At 45.6% G+C, this 25,488-nt stretch overlaps 1 protein-coding gene across 1 annotated transcript in view; it reads right to left on the bottom strand.

Annotated features, from left to right (window-relative positions):
- LOC144161559 (myb-related protein B-like) overlaps window positions 1-25,488 on the bottom strand; it is a 118,385-nt gene that overhangs the window by 44,009 nt on the left and 48,888 nt on the right. The window contains exons 4-11 of the mRNA XM_077692211.1: window positions 13,830-13,933; window positions 10,920-11,048; window positions 10,267-10,423; window positions 8,858-8,908; window positions 8,534-8,609; window positions 7,212-7,482; window positions 3,606-3,775; window positions 2,341-2,501 (exon numbers count right to left, since the gene is read on the bottom strand). Coding sequence (XP_077548337.1) covers window positions 2,341-2,501; window positions 3,606-3,775; window positions 7,212-7,482; window positions 8,534-8,609; window positions 8,858-8,908; window positions 10,267-10,423; window positions 10,920-11,048; window positions 13,830-13,933 — 1,119 coding nt within the window. The remainder of the gene's footprint in view (window positions 1-2,340; window positions 2,502-3,605; window positions 3,776-7,211; window positions 7,483-8,533; window positions 8,610-8,857; window positions 8,909-10,266; window positions 10,424-10,919; window positions 11,049-13,829; window positions 13,934-25,488) is intronic.

Below are 25,488 nucleotides of genomic sequence, written 5' to 3'. Positions count from 1 at the left end.
ATTGCTTTTTTGTGCACACTTTTTTTTATAGTAAAAATTTTTTCTGAAACTTTTAAAATAGCCTAGGTGGTTCCTTATGAACTGCAGAGTGCACAAATCTACCTGAAAAAGCCTCATCATCATTTTCCTCACCACGAAAAAAAAATGACTGGTAGTGTGCCTTTTTTTGTTCTGTATATTTTTGTTTTATGACCGTCAGAAATATCTAAGGACACAAATTGCATAATGAACAAGATTTGTGCACTCTACGTGTTATAATGAACATCTGTGCAAAATTTCATCCTGATACGACAACTTTAAGTGGGAAAATAAGTGTGCACAAACTCGGAAAACGGACAAAAACAACAAGCTGAGAAAAACGCAATTGAAAGTTTATTTCTTTGGCAGATTCAGAAATCCTTGCTCGAACAACATGAAATTTGGTGGGGATACAGTCTGCAATGTCCACATTGAGGTGCTAAAACTACAATGCTCCTGCTGCATAAGTTGCACCCTCACGGTTTTTGCTGGGGTAGTCCTTGGTATGGGACCATTTCACCAGGCTGCGGCAATGGGGCTAGCCTTAGCAGTCAGCTTTGCACACATCTGCCTGATCCTCCGCTGGTCACTTGCATTGCTTAGTCTGACCAGTTCTTCTGAAGGGAAGATTCCCAGTTCTTGGAGAACTTGCTCATAGCTAGTGTGGCCCCTGTTGAACCACAACCCTGCGAGGGCAGTGGCAGTCTCCACTACAGTGAACTGCAGGTTGTACGATAGCGTCCTGTGCCAGATGCGCAGTGCTGCTTCCGTCTCCATGGCATGGGATGAGCAGTCGACATTTTTTTCACACACAAGAGGCATGAAAGGCTTGCCACACTTCCTCCTCTTGCTCATCAAGCTTTTGGTGGCGGCTACAAGTACAAGTAGTTTGACAGCACCTCAAAATCCAGGCAGAGACCAGTGTCAAGAGAAATGGCAGTGCCAACACTGTTGTGGCTCGTGTCTTTGCTTCTGCCAAGTACCATCAAAAATCACACTGAGGTCAGTCTGACCAGCTTGCAACGCAGTTACTTGCCTTGCTTCAGCAAGGTTGTCAGAGACGCCTTTTGTGGCCGCAACATGAACTTTCTTGGCAGTGTTGTAGAACGTCTTTTGATGCTGTGGTTTTGGTAGACCAAGAATGGCACAAAACCCGCACAGCTGATCGTGCCCGATGCCAACCGCGCGTGCAGCGAGTACCGCTTTCACATTGACGGCGAAACTATCACGGGGAGGCCGCAAACCGGAACTGCAGAGTTTCGGTTTGCGGCCTCCGCGACCGACGGCGGCAGCGCGCTGCGACGAGTAAACAGAAGAAATCACTCCCGCAGCCACTCCCGCAGGGCACTTCTCGTTTTTGCACTTCAGTTCCAGTACCGATGCGAGGCCCTTCCGCTTGTTCGCAACCTCAACTACGACGAGTTCGCACTTCCCGCACGTCGCGCACACGGGGGCACTCAAGGTCAGTCACGAGCGCCGACTCCACAGATAACTGCACCGCTCCCGTGGCTGGCTGTCTCCTCACCTTGGAAGGCTGCCGACTTCTTCTCCGATGCGCTTATAAAGCCGATATCTTCGCTGATAAAATCAGCCCCGCCTGGTAGAGCCGCGCTTGCAACGCTTGATGGCCCGGCGCCGTTAGGCCTCACGGTGCCGGTCGTGCCGTGGTCGTCACAATGCTGCGCCGCTTGCGCTTTCCTTTGTACCGGCATGAAGTACGCTGCTTCCGGCGACAAAAGTCACGCTCCTCCTCACCGTTCACGATTAAAAACATACGATAAGGAAATAGAAAAGATAGCGCGAAGTAGCGAACGGAACGATGCGGGCGATGGCGGCTCACAAGCGGCAAGAGCCAATGGCGGTCCCGCTTTCGCGTCACGTGATTTAAATGCCCAGTGGGAGCTCTCAAAACAAGCGGGAAGAAACATTTTTTTTATTTTTTTTACGCGGAGATACGAAGCTGGCGAGCGGCTCAATCGAGAGAAGAAGGCTTGATCTACCTCTCTCAAGTGACCAAAATGGCGGCGAGCCACGCTGCCGTGCGGAATAAATTCTCAAACCTGGCCGAAATTTGGCTTGATTGCGCGATTTCTTGGGTCACCGCGAGTCATTCAGACACATTTTTCACTAAGTTCTCGTTCGTATTTCGTTTTCATTTTTTTACCCATGAAAGAAGGATAGTCAAAGATGCTAATGCAAGGGAAAACAAAAAATCGGTATATTTCGAAAAAATCGTGTTTTTTCGACCCGCGTGTCCCCTTAATGAGCGATATGAACTTTTTACGTTCTAGCGTTCTTAAGAGGAGAGGAGGAATGTCTGACCAGCCGCCTGCGCTTCCCCCTGCGCAGGATAGGTGGCGTGACGAGCCGAGAGCTGTTGCTTCCGCTCAGCGACGTGGAGGAGGAGACCACGGGCGGCATTTCCGATACGGTGCACACTGTCGGGATGTTGGTCAGGTCTCGCAGCAGCCGATGCTCAGCACCTTCGAGGGGGGGCAAAGACAAGGAGCGGGGAGAGAGACATTCAGGGTTAATCCCACTTTCGAAGGAAGTGGTAGGGACGTAGCACGGGACAACAGGAGATGGGTGTGGCCCCATGCGTACATGAATGGGCACGCATACACTTTTAATCAATCCACTCCTGAGATGATGCCCCTATTGAGGACAGCGAACATGAACACACTTCCCGGTAGGAGAGACACTCGCCCATCGCTAGTAACGATATGTCGCAATCTACGATAAAACAATTCAAGGGAGATAAAAATTGTCCGATAAAAACACCGTTAATTCTCATCGCATCTTTCGATGGGATGAGAATGAGCGACAACAGGTGGACTATGCGTTTGACCAAGTGCCTCCCAATAAATCGCGAATGCAATACGGGTCAGCCGTGAACTCGCTGGAGAGATGAGCTCCGAAAATTTTGAGGAAAAACATGGACTCAGCTAGCACTCGATAGGTGTGGCTGGAGATCTTTGGGCGAGGCTTTCGCCCCGCAAAACACAAACAGGCTTATGATGATGATGATGAATTCTCATAAAGCCCTTGAAATCTCATCGCACACGATTTCAATTTGCCGCATCACATCACCATATGGCTGCTCGAGGAAGGAACTAAGCTTAGTAAGCCATGCTCAGCCCAGGCCGAACGACTTGGTGGGCTACTTGGTAACGTGGCTTGAAATGGGGTTGCAGCGCGCTCAAACAAGGACACACTAAGGAAGAACAAGGGGGAACAACACTGATACTTCCTTTCCTTTCCCGAATTTTTCTTTTTTTACTTTCTTCCTGACATTTAACTAGGCATTTCCTTGTCCAAATGGGCTATACCCCATTTCAAGCCTTTACTGCAACCTCAAGTCTGTAAACAAATGAACAATTCATCGGCAAAAGAGTGACAGACATCGAACAATTGGTGCTGGGGCTTTATCTTTGCATTTCAACAGGAGTTGATGAGAGTGTCGTAGTCATTAGTGTAAGGCAGTGTACTGTAGTCTAGTCCACCAAAGATGCTCGACGCGTGATCGGAGCTCGCTTGGACCAGTGCTCGCGCACTCTTTGTAATGCTAGAAACTCGGCGCCCCTCACCGGCATCTTTCCGGCAGCTGACGCTGAACTTCACCGGTGTGACGTGAGGGGTGACGCCCGTGCCTTCCACAAGGTCCAGCGCCGTCAACTGTCCGAACGAACCGTTGCTGTCGGAGCCTACGATGGGGCTCCGTGCCGTCGCCGACTCCAGCTCCTCCACGTTGATGTCTCTGCATCACGGATTTCAAAGGTTGCGTGTGTTCATTGTGACGATGCTTATGGAGGCAGACTCTACCCAACGTAGTAAAACTTTCAAATCCACCGACCGATTTTGCTTCAATATTTATCGCTAATTTGACCCTCGAGTGCCCTGTTGACGTTACAAGGGGGGAGGGGGGGGGGGGGGAATACCCAACAAGAATTAGAATACAAGTGGGGGTACAATTATAGGGGCCAGGAAGACGAAATACAAGCTTGGTTTGTAATAAATACTGCTTTGTCTCAATAACACTGACACCAATTTCATCACAAAATTCAAGCAAATAATGGAGATATTAAGGACAAATGTGAGGCAGTGGCGGCTCCCCACCCACTTTTTGGTGACTTTTCTATGATGTGATAGAATTTTGAAGCTTTTGAATACTGTTTGAAATATTTTTGTTAATAAAACTTTTTCTGTGGCTAAAATGAAGCTGAGTGAGCTACCAAGCACCAGTTCTTTTAACGTGAACAAAGTCGTATTTTGTCTTCATGACCCCTTTAAAAAAGAAATTACTCGTCAACTACATGGTTGCGTGCTTCGATTTCCAGCGCAGCTCTTCACCACACACACAACGCATGCACACACGCACACATTGTTCAAACCAGTGTCCACTTTCCCCTGACAGGCTTGAGATAGGCCTGGACAACGAATGATACTGGAGATATCACAACTGACCTAGAAAAATGTTGTCAGTATAAAAAGCCAACACAACTTCTCGCCACCGCACTGTTTGAGTTGGCAATGCAGCCACTGATGTTTGATGAATTTTGGCCACTGCAATCCAAAAATCTCTAGAAATAGAAAAACTTTAGGGAAGCTTGCTTGGGGGTGGTAGCCAGCGCCACTCCAGAATACCGGTCTGGAGTGGTCATCGCACCAGCCCGGTATTCTGGAGGTCGTGGGTTCGGATCCCACCCGGCGGGCACTTTTTCTCAACTTTCTTTCTGTCTTTCCAAATTCTTTATCTGTTTCAATGACCTACCACATCCTCCCCTTTGCTTTCCGAGGTTTTCTTGACTGCAACCCTTATTTCTGTCTTAATTCAACGAGCCCCTCATTTCCTATTCTGATTCGCTATATATATATATATATACACACACACACACAAACCCACCCACCCACAGACACACACACACACACACTGAGCTTCGAATATTAGGTGGGGTATGTATGACTTTGAGACTACGGACTCTGGAAAAAAGAAAACTCTCCTTATATTCGAATAAATACGGTAGTTTCCCACTTTGTGGTGTGACACTCTACATCATGGAATAAACTAAGTGAGAAAAACGGCACCTTACTGCTTGCTTCTAATTAACCAAAATATCGTTTGTCGCCGGACAGATGCCAAAAAAAAGCTTTGAAACATCCGTTAGAGGTCTGAGAAAAAAGTATTACCATTGACGTCCCTTCAGGCAAAAGCTATTAAGTCTGGGACAAGCACAAAAAGAAGGTCAAACTAGTAGCTACTAGAACTAGTACTAGAACTAGAACTAGTAGTTCTAGTAGCAACAATCAACAAAACTTACCCCCCACGGACGTCACAATAAACACACGACTACAACATGAAGGTTCACTTATTTTTTTCTGCAGATTTTTAACCAAACAAATCACTCCTTACCAGAGCTCGCTACGGAAAGAAATGCGACTTTACTATGAAGCTTTTTCCTTTAATTTTGAAAAAAAAAAAAATGTTTTGTTTTGGGTGGCGATGTGGGCGCACCGCGCATGTTTTCGGTGAAACTAAGCGTCCTGAATGTTTAAAAAGTTACAGATAGCTGGTGCTATGCATATTTTATTGTAAAATAATTGTTCAAACCCAGCCCAATTCATCGAAAATTTTGTTGAAGCGAAAGCAAGCCAGACAAATGGTTCGTTGTGGCGAGGACTTTGTTGCATTGACTTCTATGGCTAGCTGACGGGGAAATGAAAATATTTCGTTGAAGCGGAAATTTCGTTGAAGCGGACTTCGTTGTAGCGGGATTAGACTGTAGTGTTCCAACATCCTGCAGAATCTGCCTTATAACAACAATTAATAACTGACACCCACCACGAAGTATAAAATTTATAATAACGAAAAAAAAAAAAAAAACATTTCGGCTGCCGTACGGACAAGGCTCCCGTATGGGAGCCTTGTTCACAATCTGTGAACAAGGCTCTTGTGAACAAGGATTGTGAACAATCCTTCACAATCATTCACAAGGATCCCTGTTACACAATCCTTGTAAATGATTGTGAAGGATTGTTTACAATGCTTGTTGACAGATTGCGAACAAGGCTCCCGTACAGGAGCCGAAACATCTTTTTTTCCTTTTCATAAACACTTGTGGTTGGCATCCGTTTTTAATTCTTGCTCACAATACTTGTGAATGATTGTGAAGGATTGTTCACAACACTTGTTCACAAGAGCCTTGTTCACAGATTGTGCACAAGGCTCCCGTACAGTAGCCAAAAACGAAACGTCTTTTTTCGTTTTTATAAACACTTGTGGTCGGCGTCAGTTTTTAATTGTTGTCATGCGCTTCCCCGACCAGATGGGCCTCTGTCCAACTCTTGATTTCAATCTGCCTTATAACTGCACGCAGAAATCCTGGGCACAGATTAGAGTGCAGGGTGCCAATCAAACGCATTGAACAATTTAGTTAAATTCCACTTTTCACCCAATCAGCAAGACCACGCAACCTGACAACAGGTGACTGGTGCATTCCAAACACACACACACTCAAGAAAACAGACACACACACCCTCCTTTCGAATCCAACTCCTGCCAATAATCACCGATACACAGCATCTCTCTTCAAGAAGTACAACAGCGAGACTCTCTGCTGGCTCGTTTCAGGAAGAAAGTCCCATTGACCGGACGTTGGCCAAGACAGCGATAACGTTTTCGGAAACTTAAGTTTGCTTAGACGATTTGAGAGTAAAAGCCAGCGATTATCAAAGCTTCTCCACTGCTCCATCACGTTTGTGAGTCTTTCTTCGCCTTTGTTTCTCCATCTTTCGATGCAAATTACTCCGACAGGCAGACTGGCCGCAGAATGGCCGCAGACTGGCCACAGACTGGCCACGTCACAGCGCACGCACCAGGCTAATTCTTGTTCCATCCTGACAGGGTGCCGGGTTAGTGCCGTGGCTGTGGCTCTGGAGACCCAGGTTAAAATAGCAAACGAACCCAATTTATTTCCTCCTTGCAGCAGCGGAAATTCTGGTACTATTTGTGCTGACGCCGTCAACTATACACAACCGCTTTTGGCGTTTGATGAGATGCCTAAGGGTTTCACCTTAACGAAAATGGTACGCCGTACATAGTAACCTACCATGCAATGTCAGGGGGGATTTTCCTGAATGGATTTCACACCTGTCTGGGGTACTTCCGTCACCCACGGCTGCCACACTCAACTCACTTGAGCGGGGAGAGCAGGTCGTTGATGTCGATGTACTCCTCCTCCCTTGGCGGACTGACTGCCTCCGTCTTGATCACGACCGGCACAAGAGCCTCGACCGCGGTACCGCCGGTCGTCGAGAGGGCGGCCGCAAAGTCCTCCGGCTGCCAGAGCGACTGCTGCGACGACCGGGTCACTCGCGGCCGTAGACCCTCGTCCGCGGCCGTTAAAAGCCCCGCAGACGGGTATGTTGGGTACTCTTGCACTTGCGGGTAGCTGACAACGTACTCCTCTGTGGTGATCAACAAGACAATTGAATTGTGATAACTGGAAGGTAATTGAGTGAAAGTGTTGTCAGAAGGTGCTCACAATGGCAGTGTGCGATTGACAGGACAACGTTGTCGGGGACTTAAAGAGCATGTACTCTTGCAACACAGAGAAGTTTAAAAGACCGATTCTTGCACTTTTTTTCTTTTCAATATCAAAATGCTTTCAAAGGTGCCATTTTCCTTATCGCATTGTCGTTCCTGACTTTCAGACTTCCGGCTTCGCAAGCACATCTAACTTGTATAAACTGTGTGCGAACAAAACGAAAGCCGATGACAACAATGAAAGTTGGTGTCCAAATTCTGGTGCAGTGACAGCATACAACTACAGTGCAAACCAGCAAGACGTCACTGAGTTTCTTGAGTGACTTCGTATGGTGAAAAACATTTTCTCTTTCAGGCTTTACAGGCGTCCCTTTATAAGTGAAGGCGGCGACAAGAAAAGTGGTTTGAACATTCACACATTCAGCAAGTGCTGCCTTAACATCATAACTGAACCTTCTTTCAACTAATTAAGCATGGAATGTTCCTTCACTTTCAACAGTAAAAGAAAGCCTATTTCTACTTAGTACAGATCTTGCGAGTTCGATCCTGAACTTCTTCTTTTCGCTGCAGTTTGAACTTTGGGATAGGCTATAGCGGAAAGGAGAGGGTTTTGAGACAAGGAAGCTTAGATACAAAAGGGAGAAACTGTAGAGGTCTTTTGTCAGATCAGACAAATCAATCAACTTCCAAGATGTGAATGCGAAATACTCAGCAAGCAGAAAAAGAAAAAAAAAAAGAAAAAGAAATTCCGTAGAAAGTGTTTTTTCTCACAATCAATTTTTTTATCACCTACCAGAAGCTTCTTCCCAAAGGAACGCATCTAAGTCACTCTTTTTACAGGAACTGCAGCTTCATACTCACAGCACTGTTCAACTTGAAACACCCTTAATAAATTGTCTGTGCAAATTGCTGGTTTCAAAATTGCAAAAATGGCAGGGAAGGCAGAGAATGAGCAGGCGACGCAAAACTCACGTTTAACGCAGGCCATCGGCTGCTTGGGCTCCTGCTTGACCGCGGCACTGTGTGGCTTCGCACGTCGTTCAGGAACCTAGGGTCGAGGCAAAGGTCACCATCATGTCAGGTGAAGATGCAGCGACCTTTCTGCCAAAAGGCAGCTTCGTGGAGTGTTCAGCGCTTCAATGAACACTTCGAAAATTGATTTTATCCAAGCCTACTGCTACATTTCAGCTTAAAGTTTGCATGGAGGCTCACTTGACGGTGTACTTCGTTTATCATAACACTGTATATTGCAGTTGAAAAATGCTTTCTCCCGAGCAAGCGGCGCATTAAGCTTACGCGGCTTCGACGTCTGTTCCCACCTTGACGGCGAGTCGTTTTGCGACGCCCCTGCAGAAAGACAAGAATCGAGAAAACAACCGGAAAAAAGATTTTGATAACACCCAAGCTGTGCCTTTAGGTGTGGAACGTTATAGCGTTATAGGGCCCGTTCCAGTCACACAAAAACTTTCCAAGCCACAAAAACTTCGTGCTCCTGCTTGCACGCTATCTCTTGGAGCAGTACCTTACGATACCAGGGGTGTCAGCAGGTGCAACCAGGTTGCGCTACAGGATTTTTCGCTCACGCCGACTTTTCACTCATGGACAATGCCGGCAGCCGCCGCCGAAGCTCACTTTGTTGCAACATGGGCCCCTTAACATTACACATAAGGTGTTGAGTATGCCAACTATGCACATCTCAGGGCTTTTTGTTACACTTTGTTTTGCTCTTTAAAATTGTTATTAAACTTTTATTTCACCCTTTATAGTCTCCCCCTCTCTGTGTGGGTCTGCAACAAACCCCCAGAGTTGAGGCCGGTTATGTCCAGTTATTGTTGAGGTTAGCTATAGTTATGTCCAGTTATAGTTATATAGTTGAGGCCGGTTATGTCCAGACATCCCCCTTGAAAATCCTGTGTAACAGTAAAAAGGGGTGTTGTTTCTTGTATCAAACTCCCAACCCAGTACAACGAACAAAGCCTGGCTGCCCGCCACTTTTCCCGCGGTCTGACTGGGCCAATCCAACCCAATACAAGACTAATCCAATCCGGGACGAGGAGCAAGGGGAACAGAATGAACGCAAATGGCAGGGAAGGAAAGCTGCACTCTGAGGGCCTTGATTTGTCGCTCCTGCGACGCATTTGGAGGCACTTGACTTTCACGCATGGAAAGCCTTGACAAGACAGAGGTCGGTGGGTGTGACAAATTACACAGATCAAAACAGGAAGCAAAAAACAAAGCTTGCAATGTTTTTTCTCAGTGAATCAGACTTCAGTATCACATCGCAATTGAGGATTTGGAAGTTTTGAAGACTCTCGGGCGGAGTTCTTCAAAACGAAGCAGCAAATGAACCAAGGTCCCATCACGTTTGAAGTGGATGCCGATTCCTGCACTCTGGCGCTCAGTCTTAGATCTACTGACCAGCTGCTTTTAGCCGCTCCACCAAGCACTTCGCAGATCCCTAATCAAGTCACATCGCCTTGGAAGAACCAAATTATTTGAAGCTTGCCCATTTAAACACTCATTCTTTGGTAATGGCAGCGAGCCGTGTTTCAACCCAAAGTGATGATGCAAGAGCTGCACACGCCTTTTGAACAAACCAGAGTTGTACGTTGTCTTCGCGGTCTCAATAAGGGCTGATTCGTATCACAACTTGGCTTTAAAAAAAAAAGTGTTTTTGCTTGTCGCGAAAATTGTTCCTCACTTACCGTTCGGTGTGCAGACGACGAGGGACAAGCGGCTGTCGAAGAGACCGTCTCCTTGCCGCTGGACTTCTTCCGGGGCGGCTCCACAAAACCTCCATCTTCTGACTCGACCCGCTTCTTCAGTGTCGAGTTCCAGTGGTTTTTAATTGCGTTGTCCGTCCTGCAAGAACATGGACAGCATTCTTCAAATCACCCTGCCTACACCAATCACTGTCGGAAGGGGTTAGAACAACACAGCACGTGACCACAAGGCGTACCGAAAGGCTTCCCTGTTGCACCCAACAAACAACAGTAAACTCTCCCCGCAAATGAGCCAAAACTGAGGCCTAAATTTCGACTTCAGCACACCACGTCGTCAACAAGATGATGTTGGTAACCAAAATTAAGTTATCGTGCTAAGGGAAACAGGCAGTCTAGAAGACAGCAACACTTCGTCTAAAGATGACGTGTCCATTTTTTTGTTGTGTTTCTTGTTTTCCAGAGAGCTGTAGCCACACTATCTGGAGCATGCCCCAAAACCACGCACATTGGTCGACTGATATAAACAGACTACGTTCCTTGGCTTTGGTTCCCTCTCAGGACAGCCGAGACTGGCGGCAGTAACTGGGCAACGTAGATGAACAGATACCGATGTAGAAACAGTCGCCTGTGCTTACCGTCCGGGCAGCAGCTTGGCAATCTTGGCCCACTGGTTCCCCCACATCTCGTGATAGCTGAAGATGATCTGCTCCTCCTCTTCCGTCCAGGCGCACTTCTTGATTGCGGGGTTCAAGTGGTTGTGCCACCTGCAAGAACACATTGGCGAGGAGATCTAGGCATCTTTTTAAGCAGACTCCAAATCCACAGATGATTCTCTTCAAGGGGTAATGAATGCAGTACAACCTAATTCAATTTGAATGAAAAATAACTTGGGAACACTTAGCTCCATTCTAGCCATGAAGGATGCATTTTAAACAGAAAAAAAAATATTAAAATACTCTCAAATTTTGTGCTACAGTGACAAGGTATGAACAGGAGTGATGCAGCAACATGAGCCAGCATTAAGAGCGTACCGTATTTTCACGCGTATAACCCGCATCAAAAATGCGAAAACTTCAGGGGTGAAGTAGAGGTGCGGATTATATGCGATGTACTTCCTTTGGTGCAGCTTCATCGCAATGCACATTGGGCCGTGATGCCCCTACAGCAGTAATAGCGACTAAGCCACGGTTGTCCCACTGACAGTGCTTATTTTGCACACACAGCTCAACAATATACCAGCCTGAAAAAATGTACGCGGCAAGTCATCTAGTTAAGTAGTCAGATAGGCAAAACAAATGTGTAGTGTTGCTTGAGTAGTAGTAGCTTTGGTCCATTCTTTTATGTGTAAAATATGCAGGCAATATGTGGGGACATATTTTTTTATATTCATCGACGGAAAGTGGGGCTGCGGGTTATATGTAGGGGTGGGTTATACTCGCGAAATTACGGTAGTTATCAGTGTGTTCACTGCATATTAGCATTCAAGTGATAGAATCAAATCACACTAGTGGACTGTCTACAATTGCCCATCCATGTTCCTTGATAGTGGCTTAGGTCAGTCGCCGCCAATTGCACAAACAAGATTTTCTGATGTCATAGGGACGTCGCCGAAACATGGCTGGGGAGTCAAAACTGCTTTATCTGTTTTACTTAATATCTGCATTACTATTTCGAACTTTATGATAAAATTGGTATCAATTTATCAAATTGGTATCAAGCAGGTCTTTCTAATGAACCAACCCTGTATTTCGTCTTCGTGAACCCTTTAAAAGTCCAGGTTGCAACAATTTCGGACAAAGGCATCCCTTCGTGCTTTTCTTTTTTTTAATTGCCAAAGTTTTGTGTTATCACTTTTCCGCTTTAACAAGTGCCTGCTATTTAAGTCGAATACAAGACTTGGCAGCAAAGTTGACAACAGTGAATTCGCTTGCACTGGTTGCAAGCACTGTTTGATTAATATTCAAAATTTCAATTTTCAAACACCGCTACAAAGACAAAGAGGCATTCGCTATCCACTTCTACTGACACTAACCAAATTGACAACTCCCATCTCATACCTTTTACTACACTGCACCCAGACTGTGCTGCTTAAAGGGACAGACAACCGATTTTTGTCGCGTATATGTTCTCTAGCTCATATGAAAGCCAGCGTTTTATATAGCCCGATAACCACAAGCAATTTCTAAACAAACTGGCGGAAATAATTTTAATTTGGCAGCAAACTTCCTGAAATCGGAAGGGTGGCGGTTCGTAGTGTCGAAACTTGACACTACAATATGTGTCCCTGTCACGTGACCTGCAAACCCAGCAGCTACTGTAACTGCTGAAACGTTTATTCACGTATTGGAAACCTTTTAACACAAGTATTTGTACAAGGTTAAATTGCAGATGTATTTGTAAACATTATTCTGAAATTTTTAAAGACACGCCGCCTGCCGTCGCTGGGTGCTTCTCAGCATGCCTCTCAGTGTGGCTAACTGAGCCTCCATGCCCGGAATCAACGGCAGCGTTCAGTAAATAGACCCAGCGAAGGAGCGTTGACGATTCTGCCTGAGTCAGGGGCGTTTGTTCTGCCAAAATATTTGATTTCAGTTTCCAAATACGCCAACGGCAGCTTAAAGAAAAAAAAAAAAAAGAAACGTCGCGCCCGGAGAAAATCGAACTTCCCGCCTCCACAACGTGAAGCCAAATTCTACCTATCGTCTATCCCAACAGATGGCGCATTCGTGCAAAATAGACTAGGGTGCCTGGATGTTCCTCCTCGCCGCCCCTCCACTATAGTGCCTGGAATATTCTAGGCACTGTACCTCCACGGAGGGGCGGGCGAGGAGGAACATCCAGGCACCCTAAAATAGACCGTTGCATTAAAAAAACACATAACGGAACAGGAAAGCCTGCGATTCAAACTTTTTTAGCTGGGAACAAGTTTTTAAATATCGTTTTTTATTTCGCATACAGACAAAATTATGTTTCCGAGCTACTCCATGTCATGGTTGCCAGCATTAGTTGTGGGAGGGACACATACGACTCGTAGATCAAAAAATTCGATTTAAAAAGTTCTAGGGCGTTATCAGCAAAACCGTTTCTCGTCAAGGTGCTTTAAGTGATGCCCTTTCATTTGGGATAGAGAATATATACTCGACAAAAATCGGTTGTCTGTCCCTTTAAGAAACACCAATAGACAAGTTGCTCTGATACTCCAGACGCAAATTTCACTCAACGAATCAGGCAAATTTAAAGACGGAAACTATGTGAAAAAAAAAAAAGGTATACTAGCTTGAATTCGTGCTTGCTTTTGTTTTGTGTGCCAAAGTAATAAACAGCAGGTCATGATATCATCCACAATAGTGCGACCAAATCGTTTGGTATCACAGATAATAAACACACAATGGTTGTTAAAGCAGTGTGGGCAGGTAACAGGAGATAAATATTATGTATACAAAGGCAAAAAAAAAAAAAAAAAAGGCCACTGATTTTCTTCACACCTAACCAACAAAAGTTACACACAGCCAATCAAAAAGAAGATAACACCCATGTGTACCCACCTTTCTCTGCACTGCTTGCCAATACGGCCCCTGAGGTGCTTCGCAATGAGGGTCCATTTCTTGGGGCCGTACCTTTTCACCAGCTCCACCACCTTCTCGTCTTCCTGCACCGAGAAAAGCAGGAAACACACCACACAGAGGTGCTCAGAATACTCCCACATCTACACCCTTTCTATGAGGGAGTCGACAGTACACTCACATTAACTCCCCTGACCCCACCAAGCCAAGCACAAAATGCACCAAGTGATAGGTGCTGAAATACTCCTGCATTGACGCCCTTCCAATGAGGGTGTTTTTTTACTCCTTCGCAATTTACTCCCACACGCTCCAAAGGCTGCATTAATCCTGAAGTGACATGCTCGACGATCACCATTGTCATTCTGCAATTGGCATTCCTGTATAGAAATCGTCTGAGGCAAGCAAAAGCATATGTGCTTGAACGACACCAGCTGCGATAACAAAACTGCTTAGGTAACTTGATATTACTGCACCGAGCCACATTCAGGAACAAAAGGTGCAGATGGTGGAGGGAAAAGGCACAAACCAAGGTGTTCGAACAAAATGATATATATATATATATATATATATATATATATATATATATATATATATATATATATATATATATATATATATATATATATATATATATAGAGAGAGAGAGAGAGAGAGAGAGAGAGGGAGAGAAAAAGAAAGCTTTATTGAAAGAAAAGAGGCAGGCCTGAGATCTTCAGTCTGCTACTTCGCAGTGAGGCAAGAGAACAGAAAAAAAAAAGAAAAAAAAAGCAACGAATGCAGAAAGCTTGAGAAACAACAATGAAAGCAGCGAATGAGCTACGTGCCCACAAGGAATGTCTAACAAGCAAAGTGGCGCAACAACAAGCTGCCAGTGTGATGCACAGCACCGGTAATGACCGCATTAACGACACAATTTCTTTTTAAATCCTCGTACTGGACAGGTCAGTCAACTGTTATCCAGGCATGTTTCACTGAAGCACCTTTAAGGCATAATTTCATTCCTTTAGCATCAGCACGCATTCCACAAATCTGTTCTGACAGAGAAGAAATGTCGAAGCTCAGAAACGATGCATCAAGGCCCTTTCGCTCGCTATTTTACTTTAGGAAAACGCATACTAACTGAATGAATAGCTAAATCACAGGCAACTTGGAAGAACTTTTTTTCAGGTGCGCAATCTTGAAGACATAAACAGCGCTGACTAGTATGGGGAAATGGCATGGAGGAAAGAATACTCAGGAGAGGCCCCTAGCACCCCAATGCATTGCGAAAAGTGTGGAGGAAGTCACGTGAATTTTCTTGAGCCCATAACAATGTTGCTTACTTGTTTACAAGTGCGGCGGCCAAATTTGGGCGAATAGAACGGACAAATGTTTAAGGCGCTTGGTATGTGGCTGCCTCGCTACGCTTGCAAACCAGCGCAGTCGCTACGAAAAACGTTTTTAAATTAGGCCAGTTTGAAAACTCTGCCGTCGGAGGCGCCTGCGTTCGCCATCCCGCCAGCCTGTTGCCATGACGACGACAAACCCTACTTTGCCAGGCTTAAGAGCTGAAAAATCGTCCTTCTATCTCAAAAACGAAGGCCGTTTTTCGATTGAAACTTTGGGTGAGGGTTAGAATGGGCAAATTGAAGGCGAAATCAACAGCTTAGAAGATGACATCGCACCGAGGAATTAGCGACGAAGCTGTTTTCGCTTCGAAGCGGGATGGCAGGGCGACGCCATGTTAGTCAAATCAAACCGGAGACAGCAAAGGATGATGGGATAGAGTGCTGGGCTCCGTGGGCTCAAGTCATGGCGAGACTCGGCTTCACAAATGTGACGTCAGGGCCTCTCCTAACCTTTTCTTTCCTCCATGGGGAAATGGTTTGAAACAGCACTTGGAGAATCCGTGGCTAGTTATGATAGCCACCTATGTATACCACTGCAAGTCAACGCCACGTAAGAGAATGGCTTTAACATTTTAATGCTACACAACAATGGTTCGACCCTTACTTTTCCACGTAGTGTCAGAACAGGAGCAAGTAAATGAAATACAGCAAGCCCTAGCTAAAACGAATTCACCTGGACTGCAAGCTGGCTTCGTTGCAAATGGTAGCGCACTCAAAGCAGTTAACCATAAAAAAATATCCAATTTATTTATGAAGCGAGACTTCGAATAAAGTGACTTCAAAAAACCAGAGTTTGCTGTATTAAGTCTTACTTCAATTTTCATTGCAATGCCATCCCTTCACTGATTTTACTTAACTGGTGAACCATTTTCATAGCATGCTCACCCATTCATTAAAATTTTAAATGGTTTACGTAGTTAATCTTTGGCGTAAAAGCACCAAAAAAACTAAATTTTAAGCAATAATTTTAAGTGGGTTTTATGATACGAACGTTCCGCTGCGACGCGAGCTTCACGGCGTTGCACTAGAGGACATACTTGGCGAAGCGCGCCGTATAGTGCGCCGACAACGCCGACCCCAATCATGCCGAAGCCTTTTAAATTTTGCCGCCAATTAGGGCGACGTCACCGTACTACTCGGCCTTCCAATACCGTTTGGTTCGCACGCGGCCAAACCGGGCGTGATCGGCTCCCCGCCTCGTTGGCGGCCAGCGGCGACGGCGTCAAAACGCCGCCAGTAAATTAGAGCACGGAGCACAGCGTGCGACGGTCACGGTATCGCACCGCTGAACGCGCTATCGTAAAACGAGCGTGGGAAAACGCGACGGAAACGGCGAGTGCCGAACCCAATCGTCGCCCGCGGAGGAGAGGGCGGTAGCGCACGTCGCCCGCTCGGCATGATGACGCGATCTGGGGAGATTTCGAGCGGAACACCGAACAGAACGCGTTCCGGTCGGAAACGTCCCTAACTAGGGCCCTTCGATTGAATTGACAGCCTCGTATTCGCCACGTACGGCCCGTGGATTCTCTACGGCGAAAACGAATGCGGGGTTGCTCCTCGGGAGAGTCCGGGACTGATAATCGAAGAGCCCCACCGTACCGCCGCCGTTTCGGAGGAAGACCGGACACACATCGCGCGATTCGCGACCCAAACAATAAACGCGCGGACGGAGGCTACTGCAAGTGCTATCGCATTGAATGGAGTTGAGCATGCAGCTACAGACGCCTCCAAAGTTAACTGAACCGAACCGAGAAAAAATATTTTTTTGGCTGCATCACACTTGAGCTAAGAATTCGTGAACTTAGAAAGCGCGCCCGGTGACATTGAAGCACTTTAATTCTCGTTTAGCGCGAATTGTTATCGAAAATTCTATATTCATTAATAACAATCTGTTTCCTTTGAGTGTATATCATTGTTTTGGGCGGGTAACTAATCCACTGAGGTAATCATTTAGCCAGCGAAAGTAGCCAGTGCAAAGCCGAGCGCTGAGCGGAGGATTCAGTAACAAGTTTACGTGGAACTCTCAGACACCAGAAAAAAAAAAAAAAAAAGAACAGCGCAAAACGATAGAAGACGCCCAAATCCCCGCGCAAAGCCCAGCGATAAGTGCGATTAGCAGGCACTCCTCGTCCGAAGACACGAGGTCGGGTCGGCGTCATAAACGTCGCGATTTCCAGAGCCACCGATAACCCCAACTTTAGCTCACAATCGCTGACCGGCACGAATCCCTCACCTGTCACCACGGAAGTTTTTTTTTTTTTGTTGTTGTTTTTAGCAGACTGACATCGCAGTAGTAGTAGCGACAGAGAGTGGTGAAATGCGTAAAACACACACCAGTCAGTCAAATCACTTTGACTGCACAGTGGTCACCGCACTTGTGCTTTAACAAACCAGCAGTAATACCAGAAACGGACCAGTGATACCGGTGACGCTATCCAGAGGGTAGTAAAGTATGAAGCTTTACCGGGGAATTGTTTGCCCCTGGGTCAGCTTTACCCCGCCCGTACTTCTTCAGCGCGGCTCAAGGCAATGAATTCCCGCAAAGCCTCGTACCTCAATGCCCTAAAAGCAGCCTGAAATTAAGGCGACCTCGCCCCTATGCCCGACGGCGGCTTTTCACATGGAAGCGAACCCATCACGCAGCAATTAAGTACTTTTGTGTTGCTTTTCACGACGGGTGACCCGTCATGGCCGGCCTGCCGTCGCTCCTCACGAAACATTAGGCGATAAAAACAGTAACAAACAAACAAAAAAAAAACAAAAAAAAACACCGGGAGGTGGAAAACAAAAATAGGAACGTAAAAAGACGAAGGTGAAAAAAGAACCCCGCAGGGTCCGTATTCCCAGCCCCCACCGAGAGCCCATTCAGAAAACATCAGCCAGCAGCCGCCCCGCAATAACAGGGGTGGGTTGGCTTTTCTTCGCTCCAGCGCGATACGAGGGAGAGAGAAAAGTGGAGAGGAGGCTACGATGACCTTCCTCAGACCTCGCGCGGGAGAATGGCCGATCGCGCTGTTTTGTTCCTTTATTTCTTTCTTTGGCGTGTCGTAGAGGTAGTAGTACGGGTTTTTAAGACGACAGTGAATGGCGTTGACTGTAAAAGTGATGCCTACTCAAGCCGGTCGTGGTGCAACTCAAATAAAAGAAGGACGTAAAGCAAACGCGCCGCCCATTCGTGAAGGGAAAGAAAAAGAAGTTCGCCTTCAACTTTTTTTTTTTTTAATTCTCTGTAACAAATACGTAAGCTGTGATGTTGCGTACATAACCTTGTTGCCAGCTCCCGGGTCTCCACGGAACCAAGCATCGTCGTCTGCGTCGTTGCTTTAGCAGTACAAATAATTAAAAGTACACATTCAAACGTCGCTATAATTATTTCGGACTCGAATGTACCGACTTTCGCCACGTATCGAACAGTCCATGTTCCATATTGCTACAAGAAACAAGTACTCGCTTAAATATTTATCACTGAATGGCGCGTTCCATTATGCCGAATTTCGGTCTGTAGCGAAGTTAACGTTTGGTCTGTACGAGCTCGATATATGACGGAGTTCAATCGCTAGTTACTGCCATCATTACTGCCTAGTTACTGCACTCGACAAAACTAACGTTTTGTCGAGTGCATTTAAATTAAAGGGAAGCACATTGTCACTGTCTGAAGACTTTTCCAAACGAGTTCGAGAAACGCGGAAGCAATTGTGGAAAAGTTCAGAGGAAGAAAGACTGCGCGGCTGTAAGACAAGACTAGTTTATGATAAGCTTAAGGTTGATGACGTCTTGTTTGCATGGGACGAAGGAAAGGGGACACGCTTTAGGCTGAAGAAAAAATCGAATTGACACAAAAACAAGCACTCCGGCCCATTAAAAATACTAAATGTAAATTGTAGGAGCGTTCTTAATAAGGCCACTGAATTAGAAGCATTAATACTTTCTCATGATCCAGCTATTGCTGTCTTGACGGAAACGTGGTTAAGCGACTCGGTTTACGATAGTGAGTTTGTTCCGTCTGGCTACAGCGCATACAGAAATGACCGTGGTAGTAAAGGCGGCGGTGTTTGTGTACTTTTTAAAGAAAACCTTAAAATATGTAGAATGGCAGATATACCAGGAGTAGAAGGTATTTTTTGTAAGGCGTACCACAATGATGTCCGTTACATTATAGGAGGCGTTTATAGGCCCCCAAACGCTGCTGTTGAAGTGCTGAATGAACTGCAAAATTATTTGAAATTGAATGTTAAGCATGATGACCGGATTATAATGACAGGAGATTATAATTTACCTAACGTAGATTGGAAAAACTTTGCCTTGAAGCAGCGCGAACCTTCGGGTGCAGCTATGCTTGATATTTGCTACAGTTTCGACCTCCTTCAGTTAGTTGAAGGCTACACAAGAATTCAAGGTACTGCTCAGTCAACCCTAGATCTTTTCTTCGTTAACCAGGCAATTACACCTAAAGCAACTACTGAAATATATCCTGGAATTTCCGATCATCATGCTGTGCTATTTACTCTAAGTGAAACAGTTTTCGATAAGACATTACCCCTTTTATCTTTCCCTAATTTCAATCGTGCAGATGATACTGCTATTATAGATCTCCTTTCATTCAACTTTGATGACTTTGCGAATAATGAAACTGATATACATAATTTATGGAACTAGTTTAAGGACATTGTCAAAGAATGCATAGAATCATTTGTGCCTGTTGTAACTAAAAAATCGAAGCGAAAAAATCCATGGATTTCTCGGGTGACACTGAGGTTAAGAAGGCAAATAAAGCGTCTAAAGAAAAAACGAAGTCTGAATGTAACGTATTCAGAACAAATCACCGACCTTTCAGTAAAATTGAAAAAACAAATTCAGACAGATAAGCAGCGTTATTTTGGGGAGTCCTTGCCAAATTACTTGACCTCATGTCCCGAGAAATTTTGGAGGAGCATTTCACCCACGTCGAAAGATTGTGACGTCTTTAATGTCGGCGGTTTTCTCACGCACGACAATGCTCGAATTGCAAATGCTTTCAACGATCATTTCAAATCCGTTTTTTCTTGTGACAATTTTGTATTACCGATCTTTGAAACTATTTCGCCGCGAATGCCTGATATTGTTGTTAGTGAACAGGGCATACTGAACATGCTTGTGAAACTTGATATCAGAAAATCTTGTGGACCAGACAATATCCCTAACGCGTTCTTAAAGAGATACGCTGAATGGATCTCGAAGTACCTCCATGTTCTTTTTACAAAATCGCTGCGCGAGGGCCAGGTTCCGGACGACTGGAAAACAGCCAGAGTCAAGCCTATCCATAAATCAGGAAACAAGCAGAGTGTCAAAAATTATCGTCCTGTCTCGCTAACATCAACCGTTTGTAAGCTTCTAGAACATATTATCCACAATAGTATTTCACATTTTCTGGATGAACATAATATCTTAAACCAGCATCAGCATGGATTCAGGAAGGGATTTTCAACAACGACACAATTGGTATTAACAATACACGACTTCGCTACTTCAATTAATAATGGCAAACAAACCGACGCAATTTTTATGGATTTTTCAAAAGCTTTTGACAAGGTTTCGCACAATAAATTAGTATACAATTTAGAAAAAATTCTCGGGAATGATCAACTTATTAAATGGATATCGGCCTACTTGAAAAACAGGGAACAATTTGTAGTTTTTAAAAATCATTCCTCTCACAGGGTTGCTGTTGACTCTGGCGTCCCCCAAGGGTCGGTTCTGGGTCCCCTTCTATTTATTTTGTATATTAACGACATAGTAAATGATATCCCTGTAAATATTAGGCTCTATGCGGACGATTGCATTATTTACTCTGAAATAGAATCCCCAAAGGACCAAGTTTTATTAAACGAGTCGCTAAACAAGGTTGTTTCCTGGTGCGAGGCTTGGCAAATGTCAATCAATTTTGAAAAAACGGTGTACATGTCCATTTCTCATAAGAAAAACCAATTAAATTTTCAATACTTTGCAAACAATACCATTCTTTCCAAGGTTGAATCCTACAAATATCTTGGGTTATGGATAACAAACGATCTTAATTGGACAAAACACATTGACATAGTAACTTCCAAGGCTAATCAGAAACTCTTCTTTTTACGAAGGACTTTGAAACTTTCACCTCCATCCGTCCGTATTCTTGCTTACAAATCAATAGTCCTACCTATACTTGATTATGCAGCGGTGATCTGGGATCCATTTACTCAAATTAACATTCATAAAGTAGAAAAAATACAAAGAAGAGCAGTTCGCTTCATATATAACAGTTATGGACGCACCTCGGTAACTGAACTGTTAGTCAGAGCTAACTTACCCTCAATATCGGAAAGAAACCGCATATCCCGATTAAAATATTTATACCAATTAGTTAATGGGCATTACAATATAGATATAGGAAAAATTATTTCATTTTCTTCAGGTTACGCCACTAGACAACGCCACGCTCGTACAATAACTCCGTTCCGTACCCGCAATAATTGCTTCAAATATTCTTTTTTCCCTAGAACTGTGCAGGATTGGAATAGTTTAAATAATCATCAAGTTACAAAACAATCTTTAGCATCCTTTGCTGCTGGTCTAGAAAAGCAGAGAAAATAATTTTACTTCTGTGCTAGCTTGGTTTTCTTTTCATAAAATGAGACTGATGTTTCATCTGTACTATTTTTGTTACGTTTTATTACGTTTGTCAAACGCAAGTGACGTTTCTTTTTTTTTTTTTTTTACTTGTGTTATATGGCTGCCTACTATGTGAAATGTGAGTGACTGTTCCATTTGTTTGCCTGGTGTTATATGCTAATATTTCCGTCTTTTGTACCCACCTGCGAAAATCCCTCCAGGGGATTGCAGTACCCATAAATAAATAAATAAAAATAAATAAATCAGGGCGTGCGCACGCGACCGTCCACTGCAGACATCCTTAACATGCTGGCGCTGCTAGAAGCGCGACCACACCGATTTAATTTTTATTCCTAGGGACGCGGGCGCGCAATCAATTACGTATCTCTCAGTTTGCTTAACAAATACCAGCGGATACGTAACTCCTCAGTCCGCCGCAAGACAGAACGCCCGAAGCATGCATTGCAGAAAAAAGAAAGCACAAATCATCAGATTTACAGACGGCGCGAAAATAAAGAAGGGGGTGATCGCACATGAGTTTCCGAATGCCTCTTGATGCGAACATACGAAAAGGTACGCGCAATAGGCTCCGACACCGATCTCAAATAAAAGTGACATCCCCCAACGAGTTCTGCTAAAACCTCCCTCGCGTAGATCTCCACAAGCAGACGGCGAGGGTGTTTCCGTGTTTGATGGCGAAAGCTTGGCAATACTTGTATAATAACGATACTTGAGCATGACGCGGCACAAAGGAACGACAACTTTTGTTCTACCATGCCCAACGAACGCCGGGGACAGCACGGCAGTAGCGGATCGGAAAAATGCCATCGGATCCGACGCTTTTTTTTTTTGTTTATTTACTTCTTACAGCGGAGGTCACTTTCTATACCGGACAAACACGACGATTTTTCGCAGTGTCAGGCACTGAAGGCTCTCACCCTAGAACAGCGGCATGACCTGATCACGGCGTAGAAGTACCGCCTGTTGAGCGGCTCGGGAAACAAACTGGGCGAGGGGGAGGGAGCAGGTAGTAGTCCGTCCCTTGTTCTATTCTCTCAAGTCGCCGACCCGGTCGTAGTCATTAGCGGCATCCGGCCTTTGCACGATGTGGCTACGCCGTCGCCGGAGGAGGAGCGCAGAAACGACAATGATGAGAGAGGAGGCATTCCACGCGCGCGCGGATACGAGAGTGCCCGCCCAAAAGCGACCTCCTAATGGGACGTCTTGCACGGACAATGGAGAAGTCGAACGGAGTTGGACGTTAAAGCTGGAGTGCTAGCCGGGTTGTACGACGTCAACTACCAGGTCTGGAACGTCCAGCAGCTCCTGGCATCCAGAGCGAAGGACTAGGGAACCACTCCCACTTTAGAAAGCTCGAATAAACGTTTCTCTCTCTCTCTCTCTCTCTCTCTCTCTCTCTCTCTCTCTCTCTCTCTCTCTCTCTCTCTACCAGGTCAAAAGTTTTAAGCCACTTTATGGGCTCCCCTTGTCGTCTTAGCTCGCTAACGGTCGCGAGATAGAGAGAGGAATAACTTTTATTTACATAAAGGGTTAGGGCGCGGTGGGCACGACCCGGAGGGTCGCGACGAAGCGACTGCCAGAATCGGGTGACGCAGCGAGATAACGGACCCAAGTACAGCCTGACGTACCGTCGTCAAGGGGTCACGCTGAGGCTTCGAAAACCATGCGGTTTAAATAGTTATAACCGTCCGAACCTCGTTAACCGCTGGCGCTTGTCATACACCTCCACGTTATTTAGCGCAAACGAAACTGCAGGTATATTTCAGGCCAAATCCGTGTATATAACCGGCAGTCCGAGCGTTCACATAGTTAGGAACGCTCGTTCGGTTGGTTTTCACGATAATAAGCGAAAAAAGCGGCCGCGCAAGAAAGATTGATTGATTGATTGATTGATTGATTGATTGTGGGGTTTAACGCGCCGACGCAACTCAGACGATGAGGCGCGCCGTAGTGGAGGGCTCCGGAATACTTTTGACCACCTGGGGATATTTAACGTGCGCCGAAATCTCGTACACACGGGCGTTGTTGCTTTTCGCCTCCATCAGAAAATCGGCCGCCGCGGCCGGGAATCGAACCCGCGACCCGCGCAAGAAAGAAGTGGCGTGTTCGAAATGCCACAGAAAGGCTCCAGCTGTGCAAGAAAATAATGGCGCGTTCGAAATGACGCAGAAGGGCTCGAGCTGCGCAAGAAAAAAGTACCCGTTCGAAATGATGCAAAACAGCTCCAGCATATGAAATTAAAGCAAGCCCAACAAGAACAGAACTCTCGCTGGCGCAGTTTCAGGCATGGCGCGCGCGAGCACTGCGAAGGCGGGAACTTTGAAATGCATTGGGTGGCAGCAGTGAGCGGATAACGGCGCTGCAGCCAATTATGGCGAATCACTGCTCTGCACTTGCGACAGTTTTCGCATTGAGTGGAACGGCTTTAATTTTTTCTGTCTACTGACCCCGATTAAGAAAGAGGGGAGACCGAAAAAAAAAAAAAAAAGCTCGCACTCTGTCCCGCTCACGTGGTTGGGCAGCCAAGCTGTTCAAAATATTAGTTGTTAAAACACCTACTAATTTTGTTTTATTTATTTTGTCTATCCTGGATCCTTTAAGCGGTTGCACTAAAATACTGCCAAATTCCCCTATTCCAGCTCACGAGGAAGTGCTTTTGAAAATTGAGTGGCGAAATTGGCTGATTGAATGAACCTTTATGGACAAAAGCGAATTAGAAAAGCCAGTGCGTCAATAATTACAACAAAGAATACCCTACCCAACGTGTTCTCCTGAAGTTATTCCAGCGAGGTCACTAAAGTGTTCACGAAAAATTGAAGAAAAAGAACGGAATAACGAGCAGCTTTTAAAATTCGCGCCAGTCGCGACTTCAAAGCTGCTCGCGACTTTTAAAAAACGTCGCCGACAGTCGCGCCCCCTCGCAAACCAACAGCAAAAGAGCACTGCGTAGTGACCGCGGTGATACCGAGCCCTATGTTGTGGAAAGTCAACGAACGCGTACGGCGGGGCACACGCCAATGAATGCATGAATGGCCGAATCCCGGCCGTTCTTCATTCACCCCGGCCAAGGTGCGCTTCCCACGAGGGAAATCGCAGTCCGCGCCCCACGGCGAAGTCCATCCCCGACCGACGGTGCGGCCGCCGCTGGCGTGAGAAGGCGACGGCGACAAACCGGGGTCAGACCGGAAGTGGAAAGGGGAAACGGAGTAGACGGAGAGCGAGGGCTACGCGGCGAAATAAGCAAGCATAACTGCTAACAGGCTGACCACCGCTCTTCACGAGCGACAAAAGCCACGAATAGAGATGAGATGCCCCTATAAACGACAGATACAGAGAGAGAAAGCAATTTATAAAGTTCAGAGTGTGAGGAAAAAAAGGAATGTCCAAAGGAATGAGGAGGGGCAAGTTTTGTTTTTCTCCGCCCGGAAAAGTTTAATCAACCGTGCGCAAGTGTGAATGATGACGTTGAACCCGAAAAAAATATGTTCTCCCTCCGTGAAAATTTTTGCAAATGTTGCACTATGGTGCCTCGGTAGGCAAACAAGCAAATGACTTCTTATCCCTGGTTACCGAAGTCATAAGGTTATCGGAAGCGCCACAACTGC

The sequence above is a fragment of the Haemaphysalis longicornis genome, unplaced genomic scaffold (genome assembly GCF_048455015.1).
Source record: "Haemaphysalis longicornis isolate Haplotype H1 unplaced genomic scaffold, Haemaphysalis longicornis Haplotype H1 scaffold_12, whole genome shotgun sequence".
Classification (NCBI taxonomy): Eukaryota; Metazoa; Arthropoda; class Arachnida; order Ixodida; family Ixodidae; genus Haemaphysalis; species Haemaphysalis longicornis.
Note: the sequence above shows the minus strand (reverse complement) of the source record. Positions and strands in the feature narration are given on the sequence as shown.